This window comes from Canis lupus, chromosome 4 (assembly GCF_048164855.1).
Source record: "Canis lupus baileyi chromosome 4, mCanLup2.hap1, whole genome shotgun sequence".
In the NCBI taxonomy this organism is placed as follows: domain Eukaryota; kingdom Metazoa; phylum Chordata; class Mammalia; order Carnivora; family Canidae; genus Canis; species Canis lupus.
In genome coordinates this window covers 10,692,150-10,705,132 of record NC_132841.1, presented here as the reverse complement: position 1 = coordinate 10,705,132, position 12,983 = coordinate 10,692,150, and the positions used below count along the sequence as shown (strand labels likewise).

Sequence of the window (12,983 nt, the reverse complement as noted above, 5' to 3'; positions counted from 1 at the left end):
AGCAGGTTGGTCTAAGAACAGTATTCCACGATGAGCCCTTTATTTTCTGTATATTTTTTTTATTGGAGTTCGATTTGCCAATGTATAGCATAACACCCAGTATGCATCCCATGGAGTGACTCCTCAGTGCCCATCACCCAGTCACCCCATCACCCCACTCACCTCCCTTTCCACCACCTCTTGTTCGTTTCCCAGAGTTAGGAGTCTCTCATGTTCCGTCTCCCTCTCTGATATTTCCCACAACGAGCCCATTTTTTAATTGAAATAAAATACTTCAGGACGCCTGGGTGGCTCAGTGGTTGAGCATCTGCCTTTGGCTCAGGTTGTGATCCCTGTCCTGGGATCGAGTCCCACGTCGGGCTTCCTGCGTGGAGCCTGCTTCTCCCTCTGCCTGTGTCTCTGCCTCTCTCTCATGAATAAATAAAATCTTTTTTTTTTTTTTAAGATTTTATTTATTTATTCATGATAGTCACACAGAGAGAGAGACAGAGAGGCAGAGACACAGGCAGAGGGAGAAGCAGGCTCCATGCACCGGGAGCCTGACGTGGGATTCGATCCCGGGTCTCCAGGATCGCGCCCCGGGCCAAAGGCAGGCGCCAAACCGCTGCGCCACCCAGGGATCCCATAAAATCTTTTTTTAAAATGAAATAAAATATCTCATTGTATGTCTAGACACATGCACATTTGTGAGATGTTCAACCTGAACATGTGCCTCCCTTCCTAACGTGCTACCCTTTCAGTTAAGACCAAACTTTGATTTATGTGGCACTAATCACTGCAATCAACAATGGGACAGTAGCCAGAATCACTTCTTGCAGCTGTGGTAGAATTGTTAGAATCCCATTATCACTGACATAGTAATGGTGACATTATTAAAATTGAAAGGCAGGGGAACAATGAAAAACTCATGATAGAAATCATCCACGCCCAATCATTTTCAAGGCATTCATTTAATTGCCATCTAATGGCAATGGGACTTTGAGATAACTATAAATTTCATTGTAGTTTAAAGGAATTTAGTCCTCCAAGCAGGGAAGAATGCATATTGTTTTCACTAGTTCAATGGTCAGGAGACTGTCAAGGGTCAAAGACCGTCTCCAGCTTGCAGGCCTTTTAGTCTGTTGGAACTGCTCATAAATGAGTGTGGCTGTGTTCCAATAAAACTCTATGGACACTGAAATTTAAATTTCATATAACTTTGATGTGTTATGAAATATTTTTCCTTTGATTTTAAAAATAATTTAAAGCTGTAAAAACTGGGGTGCCCGCATGACTCAGTTGGTTAAGCATTGGACTCTTGGTTTGGTCTTGGGTCATCATTTCAGGGTCGTAGGATGGAACCGCATGTCAGGCGCCATGCTCAGTGTAGTCTGCTTGGGATTCTCTCTCTCCTTCTTCCTTTACCCCTCCCCCGGCTCACGTGTGCTCTCTTTCTCTCTCTCACTAAATAAATAAAATCTTTAAAAAACAAACAAACCGGGATCCCTGGGTGACTCAGTGGTTTAGCGCCTGCCTTCAGCCCAGCGGGTGTGATCCTGGAGTCCCAGGATTGAGTCCCCCAATGGGCTCCCTGCATGGAGCCTGCTTCTCCTTCTGCCTGTGTCTCTGCCTCTCTCTCTCTCTCTCTCTGTCTCATGAATGAATAAATAAAATCTTTTAAAAAACTGTAAAAACCATCCTTAGCTTGCAGACCATACAAATCAGGCAGCAGGTCCGTTTACTGACCCATGGGCTAGTTTCATGAGGAAACATGGGTCCTTTGTAGGCATAGGGGAAGTAGAGAATGCTCAGTAATGTTTTTCAAATGAATGAACAGAGATTGCCATGATGCCTGACATAAAAATCATGTAGAAGGACACCCCCAAAGGAACATTTACAATGTAGTTTTCACATACTTCTTTCATTAATATACTTAATGTTTTGTAACATTTATATTTGTTTTCATTTATTTTCTAACAGCTTTGGCATTTTTATGGAATAAAATGGATTTCTCAAAATAGAACCTTAGTTTATAAAAATTGGTTTAGCTTAAAACAGCTTATTTAGCTTATGGTTATTTCCTGAGAACCAGTCAAGTCCAAGGTCAGAGAAGGCCTTGCACATAGAGATGAGCCTGGGAGGTGGACAACAAACACTAAGCTCATTAACATGAAATTTTATCGCACATGCAGTATTTCTGGTGATTAAAATTTTCTTTTTTGCTTATTTTTTCAATTGCTTATATGAACATACATATCCTTCAATTGTTCTCCATGCATGTAGAATGAAAGCTAAGATTTTCAGCATGATTTTGAAGGTCCATGATCCAGCTCCCATTTCTCTAATATCTCCTAGTATACAGCACCAGTGCTGAATTAATTTACAACTTGCCTATTCTTCTTTTCTGTGAAAAGGGGATGATAGGCCTTTATTTAAATTATAGAACTGTCAAGGTATCAAACATGGTAACATGTGCAAACACTCGGGAAACAAATTGGTGCAGTAACTCCTCTGCTATTTAGCTATTTTCTTGTAATTACTTTTTGTTTCCTTTATCTCTTTCTAAATAAACTAGAAGTTCCTTGAGAGCAGATACTCATTCTGTCATCAACTCCAAAGCAGAATTCCTTGTCCACAGTGGGAATAGAGGATACTTATTTATTGCACTAAAGCAACTAAATAGAGAGTTTATGTAGGAGTACTGACAATACTGACTCTATCTTTAGCCCTCCATCTTGTTCAGGTCTGCTCAATGACCTCTCTTGTGTTCCAGGTCCCTTGAAGATTAATATACATACCTTAGAAGTGCACACCAAGGCTGGGATGTGTGGAGGCTTGCTTTGGTCTCCCATGAATCTGTTAGAGTCTTTACACTTCCTATGGATGGCACCACAATATCTAATTAAAGATTAGCTGCCGGTTAGGTGCATGCAAGCCCTTTGATCTCACTACAGTATGCTCCCCACCCACACATCCCTTTGCTCTATGAAATCTGTAGACCAAGGTTTGGACTTTATGGAGAATAGCTGTGCAGCTGCCTGGAGCATCATCAACTCGATCCCCCATCGACAAGTTTCTTTGAAGAAAACTCCATGTAAATTGGATGGAGTCACCTATTTCAATCTCCCGTCTCTAACCTTCTCAGTTTGGGGGATACTTTACTATCCCTCCCCCACCTTCTAACAGTTTATAAATAGCAAAACAACGAAAGGGTAAAAATAAAAATGAGAACATTAACAATTTTAGGTAAGGAGGATATGAAAGGAACTTGTAATTACTACTTTCCTTTATTTATAATGTTAGTTTTTTCTTTATTACTGAACCTCCATAGTCAAATTCCAGTAAGAATAAAGCTTTATAAGAAGTGACAGACTCAAATAAAGTTTACTATAAATTTTAATCTGGGATATAAAATGTTCCTTAAAGACACATTTGAACATCTTGTATTAGAAAATAAAATATAATCAAAGTCAATTTTGTAAATAATTTCTATGGCACAAAGAGATTTCCCTCAGATCCAACTTGTAATTGTTTAGTCTGCTGTGAACCATGCCATAATAGCAAATTGTATAAAGAATACAAGTAAAGCTTGTTAAAATGATTGTCACAAATATACTGTTTCCTAATACAAAGAACATGGAGTTCATTCATTCACTGAGTTCATTTTATTCAATGATAAATTCCCTTATGTAGAATGAATTATAACACTACACGCTTATCAGGAAATAGTGGTTCTTCTTCCAGTATAATCAGTGAACTAATCAATACTTAGAACATGGGCAAACTTCCATTTTAATTATACCAATATAGTTATTTCTTAGGTTCTGGCATCATCAATGTTAAAAAAAGCACTTTTTCTTGAGGCAACAGCAAAATAACAGAAGTGATTTGAAAGATGGCTTTCAGCACTGCTTTCAGAATTCTGAGGCATTTGGGTGAATAAAATTATAACCATAAATCAAAAGGGTTATAATCCTCTTTTCAGAAGAGTGAGTGACAAGTTCTGAAAGTTTATTGATACTCTGTATCAATAGGAAAACTACTGATACAAACAATATCAAAAGGAAGAACTAAGCTTTCTTCAAATGTTTTAAAGTTGAAAATTACAGTTATATTATTTAGATTTTTGCCTTATTGAATGAAACAACTTCAAAAGTATTTCAGTAACTGGTAAAATGTAAAATTTGGCTAGGAATTATAAATTTTTAAAAGAGGATTTTCAAAATACATGCCTTTGGATAACTTATATATAAAATTCATTTTTACCTCTTGGTAATACCTAGCAGTTCATGCCTTGCTTCCCAAAGTAACAAATGTGCAAATAATGAAAACAGAAGTTTCCGTATTCAAAGGATGGGCTTCTTCCCTTTTTAGAACTCATCAGACTTTCATGTGCTAAAAATGTTGAAAACCACACACATCTAAACACAGTTTCATCCCAGAAGAACACATATTTCTAAAGTTTCACACCCCTGAAGACATAGGAGGTGGGGAACATAAATGTTCCCTCCTCGCCATGTGACATTAACTATTCCTGTATGTCTGTATGTCAGGTTTGCTTCAGGAGATTATCAGAATAGAAAAAGAGGAAGATTTTCATCTAGTGAAATTAGACATAATGTAGGTAGGACACTACCAAGAGAATTACACAGAGTGACTGGCAAACTCACCTAAAATAGTTAAGCTTTTTATTTATAATCCCCTTTTAAAAGTTGTCATTTGACAACAGTTTCAATGTGTATCAGCAGGTTAAAAAAAATGAGGCATCATGTTATATTAATTAAAGTACTCCAGGATAAAAGAAAGTAAAAAAACCTGAAAATAACTTCAGTGCTATAGACATTTAGAAAGTTACAATTATTAAAACTCTGAATAAAAAAGTCTTGAGAATAGGTACATCTCAAAACAATGTTTTATCCACCTTGGAAAAAATAGGCATATTTTAAATAACTTGAAGTATGATTTGTAGATTAGATACCATCCCTAAATTTCTTTTTATCCTGCAGCAATGGTTTGCTTTAAAGTCTCCCATGTTCACTTTATCAGTAATTGCTTCTTTAAGCTGAAATAAACCTTTGTTTGTTCATTAATTTTCTGTATATCCCGTCTGGTTTTGAAAGCAATTCCTCATGTTTCCCACATTCTGTAATCTTTCCTTGGTCAAGAACAGCCACCATATTAGCATTCTTAATGGTAGACAGACGGTGGGCGATAATTAGCACTGTTCTTCCTTCCATGAGTCGGTCCAGCGCTTCTTGCACAAGGTATTCATTTTCAGCATCCAGCGCGCTTTCACAGGAACCATGTGAGAAAGCAGAGACATCAGTGCTGTGCATGCTGTGTGCTCACGTACTTCCCCTTATAAACGCAGTTGCCCCAGAGGAGCAGGGAATTTCCACTGCAATCAAAATCACTTCTACTCTATACATAATTCCACTATATATTTTTTATATTATAAAAATACTACACAAAAGAAACTTGGATCTTTGTTCTCCATAGAACTGCTGTCACAGAAGGAGCAGAGCACTCTGTAAAGCTGCTGCTGAGTGTGATCCAGGGCTCATCACAAACGTGACTGAACTGAGACTAGAACCCTCAACTTCTGACTCGGCCTGCCCTCTGCCTCCCAACTGTCATTATCCATTCAGATGTGGTCACTTTAAAGTGGAAGTGGGAAAAACAGCATTTTCAGTTGTACCACTTTGAAGTACAGAATAATAAGTTTTTGGTAAAGGAAGAATTTGGCTTATACAGGCACACATAGTGTTAAGATCTCCTCACCTGGTTGCTTCATCTAGGAGAAGAATTTTGGGATTCTGAAAAAAGAGAAATATCAAAAAGAAAAGGAACACAATTTATGATAAAAACACAAACTCTCAGTAATAAAAAGAAATGAAGTACTGATACAGGATACAATGTGGATGAACCTTGAAAACACTCTGCTAAGTAAAAGAAGCCAGATACAAAATGCCACATATTGTAGGACTCCATTTATAGGAAATGTTCAGAACAGGCACATCTACAAAGAGTAGGTAAGTGTTTACCTGCAGCTGGGGTCAACAGAGAAATAAGAGAGGAGGTCATGTGTGACTAGTAAAGGATCAAGCATCTCTTTCTGGGGTGATGAAAATGTTCTAAAATTGATGATGGTGATAGATACAACTCAGAATACACAGAAGCCCACTGAACTGCACAATTTAAATGGGTGAACTGTATAGGATGTAAATTATATCACAATAAAGCTGCTACAAATAAGAAAAGCATAAACTCCTAAGTGTCTGAGATAAGTGCATAAATGGAAAAGTTAGAGCTGACTCTGAACCAATATCACAGGTGTCACTGGACTGGACATTGTAGATGATGCAGTTTTATCCTGCTGGCCAATCAACTAGCAGTGTGAGGCAGGGATCTAAAGTGAGTGAGACAGAGTCTAGACTCTCAAGATCCTGCTTATAGGGCAGCCCGGGTGGCTCAGCGGTTTAGCACCGCCTTCAGCCCAGGGCATGATCCTGGGGGCCCGAGATTGAGTCCCACATCGGGCTCCCTGTGAGGAACCTGCTTCTCCCTCTGCCTCTCTCTCTCTCTCTCTCTCTGTGTGTGTGTGTCTCTCTCATGAATAAATAAATAAAATCTTAAAAAAAAGATCCTGCTTATAGTTAAGAGTATCACATAAAACAGAAAAGGTCGTCAACTAATGTCTCTAACACATTAAATTCTAGCTGTGCCTAGGAAGTTGCTGAGAAGAAATGTAAATATATGTCCAAACAGAAGCTTGTCCACTACTTGCTCACAGCAGCATGATTCACAATAGTCCCAACCTGGAAACAACCTAAATGTTCATCAGTTGGCAAACAGATAAGCGAGTCCTATTGTGCCCACACAGAGGAATACTGCTCAGCCAGAGAAAGAAGTAAAGGACAGGTGTAGGCTGCGACATGGACACACCTCCAAAACATTATACTAGTGGAACGCCTGAGTGGCTCAGTTGGTTGAGCATCTGACTCTTGATTTTGACTCAGGTCATGATCTCAGGGTCATGAGATGGAGCTCTGCATTAGGCTCCATGCTGGGAGTGGGGCCAGCTTATGATTCTGTCTCTCCTACTCCTTATGCCCTTTCCCGCTTAAACAAACAAACATTATACTAGCAAAAGAGATTATATGCAAAGGTCACATCTTGTTTGACTCCATTTATCTGAAATGCCCAGAAAGGCAAATCCAGACAGACAGACAGTACCTTCGTGGCAGCCTGGGACGAGGGTGGAAATGGGAAAAGACTGCAAGGGGGTGCAAGGGATCTGTGTGGAGTGACAGAAATGTTCTAAAATTGGACTGTGATGGTTGAACAACTGTACATTTACTGAAAGTTACTGAAGAGTATATTTAAAACTGGTAATTTTTATGGTATGCTTCGATAAAGCTGTTTTTTTTTTTTTAAAAAAAAACATCACCTATAAATCCGAGGGGAGTAGTTATACAATAAAGGGGAATGCTGGCATTTCCTAAAAACTGCAATGTCTGGGGCCTTCAGCTGAAATGGCTTTCCCTCTCCTCTTAGGAGTCTTGTGTAAGTATTTCCAGTCTATACTACTAAATTTAGCAGTGGACTATAGATTATACAAGGAATCATACTTGTATTGTTTCAATATTTTGATATAATCATTGTTACACTCGTTAGACCATATGCTAGCTTACTTGCTTTTAAAAGATTTTTATTTATTTTTTCATGAGAGACACAGAGAGAGAGACAAAGACATAGGCAGAGGGAGAAGCAGGCTCCATGTAGGGAACCCGATGTGGGACTCGATCCCGGAGCTAACGGCAGACGATCAACCACTGAGCCACCCAGGCGTCCCAAGACCATATACTTCTTGACAGAAGGTCCATGTGTTAAACTTTTCTCCCTCCAACAACCCTACCACAGTATGGGCTCTTAATACCTAAGAAATACTTGTTAAATCAGGACAACATTTACTCAGTGGAATTCCCAACTCATTTTTCATGGCAACTATCAACCATATATCTACCCTCCCCCTCTAAAAAAACGGGAAGAAGAATAGTAAATTATAAATTATAAGGCCTCTAAATTAAAAATGATAGAAATATTCCAGCCAAGTGGCTTCAAGCTTACCTTAAGTAGAGCACGGGCAATTGCAATCCGTTGTTTCTGCCCACCTGACAATGACAATATATATTTTTTTTAAACGTGAAAGCCTAAACAAAAATTCTTGGTAATAGGTTTTTCTGATAAGCTTAGTGGCAATTTGAAGACAGCTTCTTCCGGTTAGTCACAGCTGAGATGGACAGTAGAAAGGAAACCTATTTTTAAAATATATTGTCTCCTCATCAAACTCAAAATTAATAGCAATTGTCATAGCTAACATTTCTTGAGGAGTTCCTATGTACCAGGCATTGTCTAAATGCATTACAATGTTATCTCATTCAATCTTAAAAAAAAAAAAAAAAGTCCTATGACGTAGATCCTGTAATTATTCCCTTTTCACAGATGAAAAACCAAGGCACAAAATAACCCAGTCCCAGGTCTCACAGTTGGTAAGTGGCAGAGCCAAGGTCTGAGTAACCCACTTTAATCCTTCCCTTTTAGAACTCAAATTCTACTAAAAGCAAGGGAAGAAACTGGGGGCTGGGAGTGGGCAAATGCAGATGGCACAGCAGTAGGCAGAACATCTATGATAATTCCCTTCCTCCACTTTGCCTTACAGCACCCTCTCTCCTTTCCTCCAGGGCACAGGACTCCCAAGTTACCACGAGTAGAGTCTCAGACACCAGTACTCAGGGCTCCTCCCGACTTACTTTGTTTTAGAAAACTCACTCTATTTTTGGTGATGAAAACATTCCTCTTTTGGTTGATTTTATTGGATGAAATACTTATTAATAGTAATTGTATTATATTACTTCATCTAAGAGAAGCTCATCAAATGATGAACCGAAATTAAATTACAATTGAAATGTGCATTTCATCATATTACATCTGAAACATATGGTGCTCCTAAAAGCTGTCCTCAAATAGGCAGCCCTGTGCTCACAACAAGGAAACCAGGGACATCCCTTTGTTTTGGATCCCCCCAAGTCGGTGAGGGTGTCTGAGTGCTCTGAGATGGGCTGGTCGAGTAGCCAGTTGAGGACTTCAGGTCGGCTCTGAGAAATCCTCAGTACCAATCAGTACACTGGGAATCTATCACTAGATGTCCTTTCTTCCTTCCTTCCAGAAAGTGAGCATGGGTTGAAACTTTTGGCTATTTCACTCTGAAATGTAAGCTTGAAAATCCTGGTAGAGGGAAGGACATACAGAATCTATTCCAGGGGACAAGGTGACATGCTTGTTGGACAGAGTGAGGTAGCTCCCAGCTCCACATCCTGATGCTCAATAATGTCACCATGAGCAGCAGAAACTGGTTTTCTATTTGAGGGCGTGTTTCAGAAATGCCAGAGCAGTTCACTTTTACACAGCAATGTATGATTCTACTGCTGGAATCTCGCAAATCTATCAAAAACATTTTTTCATCCACTGCCTATTGTTTTAAAAAAAATCATACACAATAAAAACATGTCTTGTGTTAAATTTTCTGTGGTCTAACCTGAAGCAAAAAGTTTTGAGTTGGAAAGGACTATTGCTCTAGCTCAACCCAGCCACCTTCACTCTGACATGGAGGCATCTGTCCTCTGCTCAGATGCTTCCAGGGACAGAGAGCTCATTCCATGGAAGTGAGCACATGCCAATAATTGTAATGAAAACATTATCCATGTTTACCCAGAAATGTATTTCCCTTTAAGTCTATTCATTGATCCCACTACTGCACTCTAAAGCAATAGAATACAAGTTTTCTCTTTCCCTCCTGAAAATATGGCACCCATAATGCAATGTGCTCTGATGTGCTCTAACATCCCAGGGAACAGCAACTGAGCCTCAAAGTCCTGCATGTGTCTGGCACAGGGCACGGCACACGGCGCTGTGAGCCAGATTGGGGCCAGGGCCTGTTTGTGCACGGCTCTCAATTTAAGAGTGGTTTTCACAGTTTTAAAGGATTGTTTTTTAAAAAAAAAATCAACAAAGGATATGTGACAGAAACCACATGTGGCTCATAAAATCTAAAATATTTACTCTGCGGCCCTTTATGGGAAAGTTTGTGGACCTCTGGTCTAACACGTAAAGTACAAAGTACTTCAATTTCAGTTCTGCTCCAGATTTACAGCCCCCGCTCCCTGAACAAATCATCCTGCCACCCGATATCTGTCTTATTTTCTGCAATTTTTAAGGATCTCAAGCTGCAAAACATTTTTTTTTCCTCAAGAGAGAAAAAGCTGCTATGGTTGAGTACTGCTCAGTGAACACTCCGTGGATATTTGGGAGCACCTTTGGGGTAGAAAGTGAAGGAAACTGGGGGGCTATCCACACACAAAAAAGATTTTAGAAAGTGGAAAGGCTAACATCATGAACAAAAGCCTAATTAGAAGTTAATACTGCTATATGAAACACTGCGGAGTTATTTGGAGCAGAGAGTTTTTGCTGCCAAGCAGTAACAAAAAGGTACCTGAAAGGAGAACACCCTTTTCTCCGACCACAGTGTTAAATCCTTGGGGGAAGTTTCGGATGAAAGTGCCTGCGTTGGCTACATCAGCCACTCTCTGTATCTGCTCGGCAGTCACTGAGGAAGGGTCATCAGCACCATAAGCAATGTTCTCAGCAATGGAGCAAGAAAACAAAATTGGTTCCTGCAAATTGGAAACAAAACATATTTATTGCAAATTTCAGAACAGACTTCAAACATGTTTAGGAAATGTAGTGAAGCTTAAAAAGTACTTATATCTAAGCAACTATTAAATTCCTCCCAAAGAATACACAGTTGGCAGCTGAATAAATAGCATGAGGGTTAGGGGTGCCGTTGAAAATCTGAGTATAACTTTTGAACTCCCCAAAACTTAACCACTAATAGCCTACAGTTGACTGGAAGCCTTACTAATAACATAAATAGTTGATTAATGCATCTTTTATGTATTATATATATTCTATACTGTATTCTTACAATAAAGCAAGAAAAGAAAATATTAAGAAATCATAAGAAAGAAAATACATTTACGGTACTGTACCATAAAAAACCATGTATAAGTGGTCCCACGCAGTTCAAACCCATGTTGTTCAAGGGTCAACTTTATACTATTTTTTAAAAAATATTATTTATGTATTTATTGGAGAGAGAGAGAGAACAAGATGACATGCGCACATACACGTGAATGGGGGGGGGCGGCAGCAAGGAGCAGAGGGGGAGGGAGAGGGACAAGCAGACTCCACACTGAGCATGTAATCTGTCTTGGGGCTCAATCTCAAGACCGGAGCTGAAACCAAGAGTCAGATGCTCAACCAACTGAGCCACCCAGGTGCCCAACTTTATACTATTTTGATTCTACTTCCTCATTCTCCATAAATTCACACAGATGACTTCTGAAAAATTCATGTTTTTCCATGAACAGGATTGATTTCATCATTATATTGCAGGAAATGAGATCCCATGGCAGGTGCCTGGCACATAGTAGATACTTCATAAATGTAAGCTCCCTCCCTTAGGAACTGTCAGGTATGGAAGGTGCTGGATCCATCTGTATTTTCCAGCTGCAAACTTCCCACTAAGGATGAAGGGGGAATCCATCTCTATTCGTTACTTTTTGAAATATACACAAACCAGATGGGAACATGACATTTTAACTGGACCCTGTGGAATAGTCCTAAAAAAGCAAATAAACCTCCAGCTTCTTTTCTCCATCCCTAAACAATATACACTGTTGATATACTTAAACTACCAAGCAGTCCCCATCACCACCACCCCTGCTCCCCACCTAGTGGAGTGGGGTGAGGGTGAGGTCTGAGAGGAAGCTCATTAGAGGGAGAGGCTCAGAAATGAAGGAAGGCTCAGGTTTGTCTGCCATGCATGCAGCCTGGTAATAGAATATAAACAGCTGCGTCAAAATTTCCCTGCACCAAATGGTCTCATGAAAACAGTCTCATTAAAGTGACATATTACACTAACATTCTGCCTTGAAATCTGCAACCTCTTTGCAAGGAGACCCTGGCCCTTGCCATAATCTTTGCTTGCTTATCCCTGAAACCCATTATGTAAAACAGTAGACCACTGTGCCGGTGATGAGAATGGGAATTGTGGAAGAGTCAGTAAAAGCTAAACAGTTCTATCATTTTCTTGCTATCCTCTGGACTACTTGCACTACAAAGTAACACTAGCGCCCAGCTTTTGATAAAAAGCCAGTTTCAACTGGTTCAAGTGTTTAAGGTAATAATATCCTGAAGAGGATATAGCACTATTTACAAACCTTAAAAAACATGCCATTTGAGATTAGTTTAGTACATCTGGAGAGTTTCCATCCCTTCTCTTTTAAGAGGTTCAAGTCTAAGGAACAATAAATAATAAAATCAAATTTTAAAGGCAGTATAATAAAAACAGAAGCCTCTCTTCCTACCTGACTCACTGTCCCAATCCTGGATCTCAGCCAGACTGGATTTAGCTGACGGATATCATGGCCATCAAGACTGATTGTTCCTTGTAGAGAGGAGAGGAAAGTCACAGAGTGTCATGGAGCTAAGACTAATGTAAACACAGAAGGGATCTGGTGGAAAAATTCCACATTCAGTTCTTTTAAAGATCAAAAGTACACTCAAAATCTCCAAACAGAATCTAATATCAACATAGTTCACGGAATTTCCCTGTCTACTGACTAGCCCATCCACTAATTCACTCATCCAGCTCCTCACTTTGCTGCAATGACTTCCTTTCTGGAGTTATTCAGGGCTCCCGAGAAGATTCACTTGTGCAAAACTGATTTGGAAGCAAGGTCCATGGAAGGGGGCAAGCAGTGTGATGTCCACTTGCTGGCATAAATACGGGCAGTGGTGGCACAGTTCTGAAGCTGGCACCGAGGACAGTGGCTGCCCAACCCTGGAGTTTCCTGACCCTGTCAGTATCAGCATATACCGTG

General features: G+C 39.6%; 1 protein-coding gene across 1 annotated transcript in view; it reads right to left on the bottom strand.

Moving 5' to 3' along the window:
- Positions 1-3,357: 3,357 nt before the first annotated feature.
- The window catches only part of ABCB10 (ATP binding cassette subfamily B member 10), a 35,717-nt gene continuing 26,091 nt past the window's right edge, over positions 3,358-12,983 (bottom strand). The window contains exons 9-13 of the mRNA XM_072822892.1: positions 12,468-12,547; positions 10,532-10,712; positions 8,110-8,153; positions 5,761-5,795; positions 3,358-5,268 (exon numbers count right to left, since the gene is read on the bottom strand). Coding sequence (XP_072678993.1) covers positions 5,037-5,268; positions 5,761-5,795; positions 8,110-8,153; positions 10,532-10,712; positions 12,468-12,547 — 572 coding nt within the window. The 3' untranslated portion in view covers positions 3,358-5,036. The remainder of the gene's footprint in view (positions 5,269-5,760; positions 5,796-8,109; positions 8,154-10,531; positions 10,713-12,467; positions 12,548-12,983) is intronic.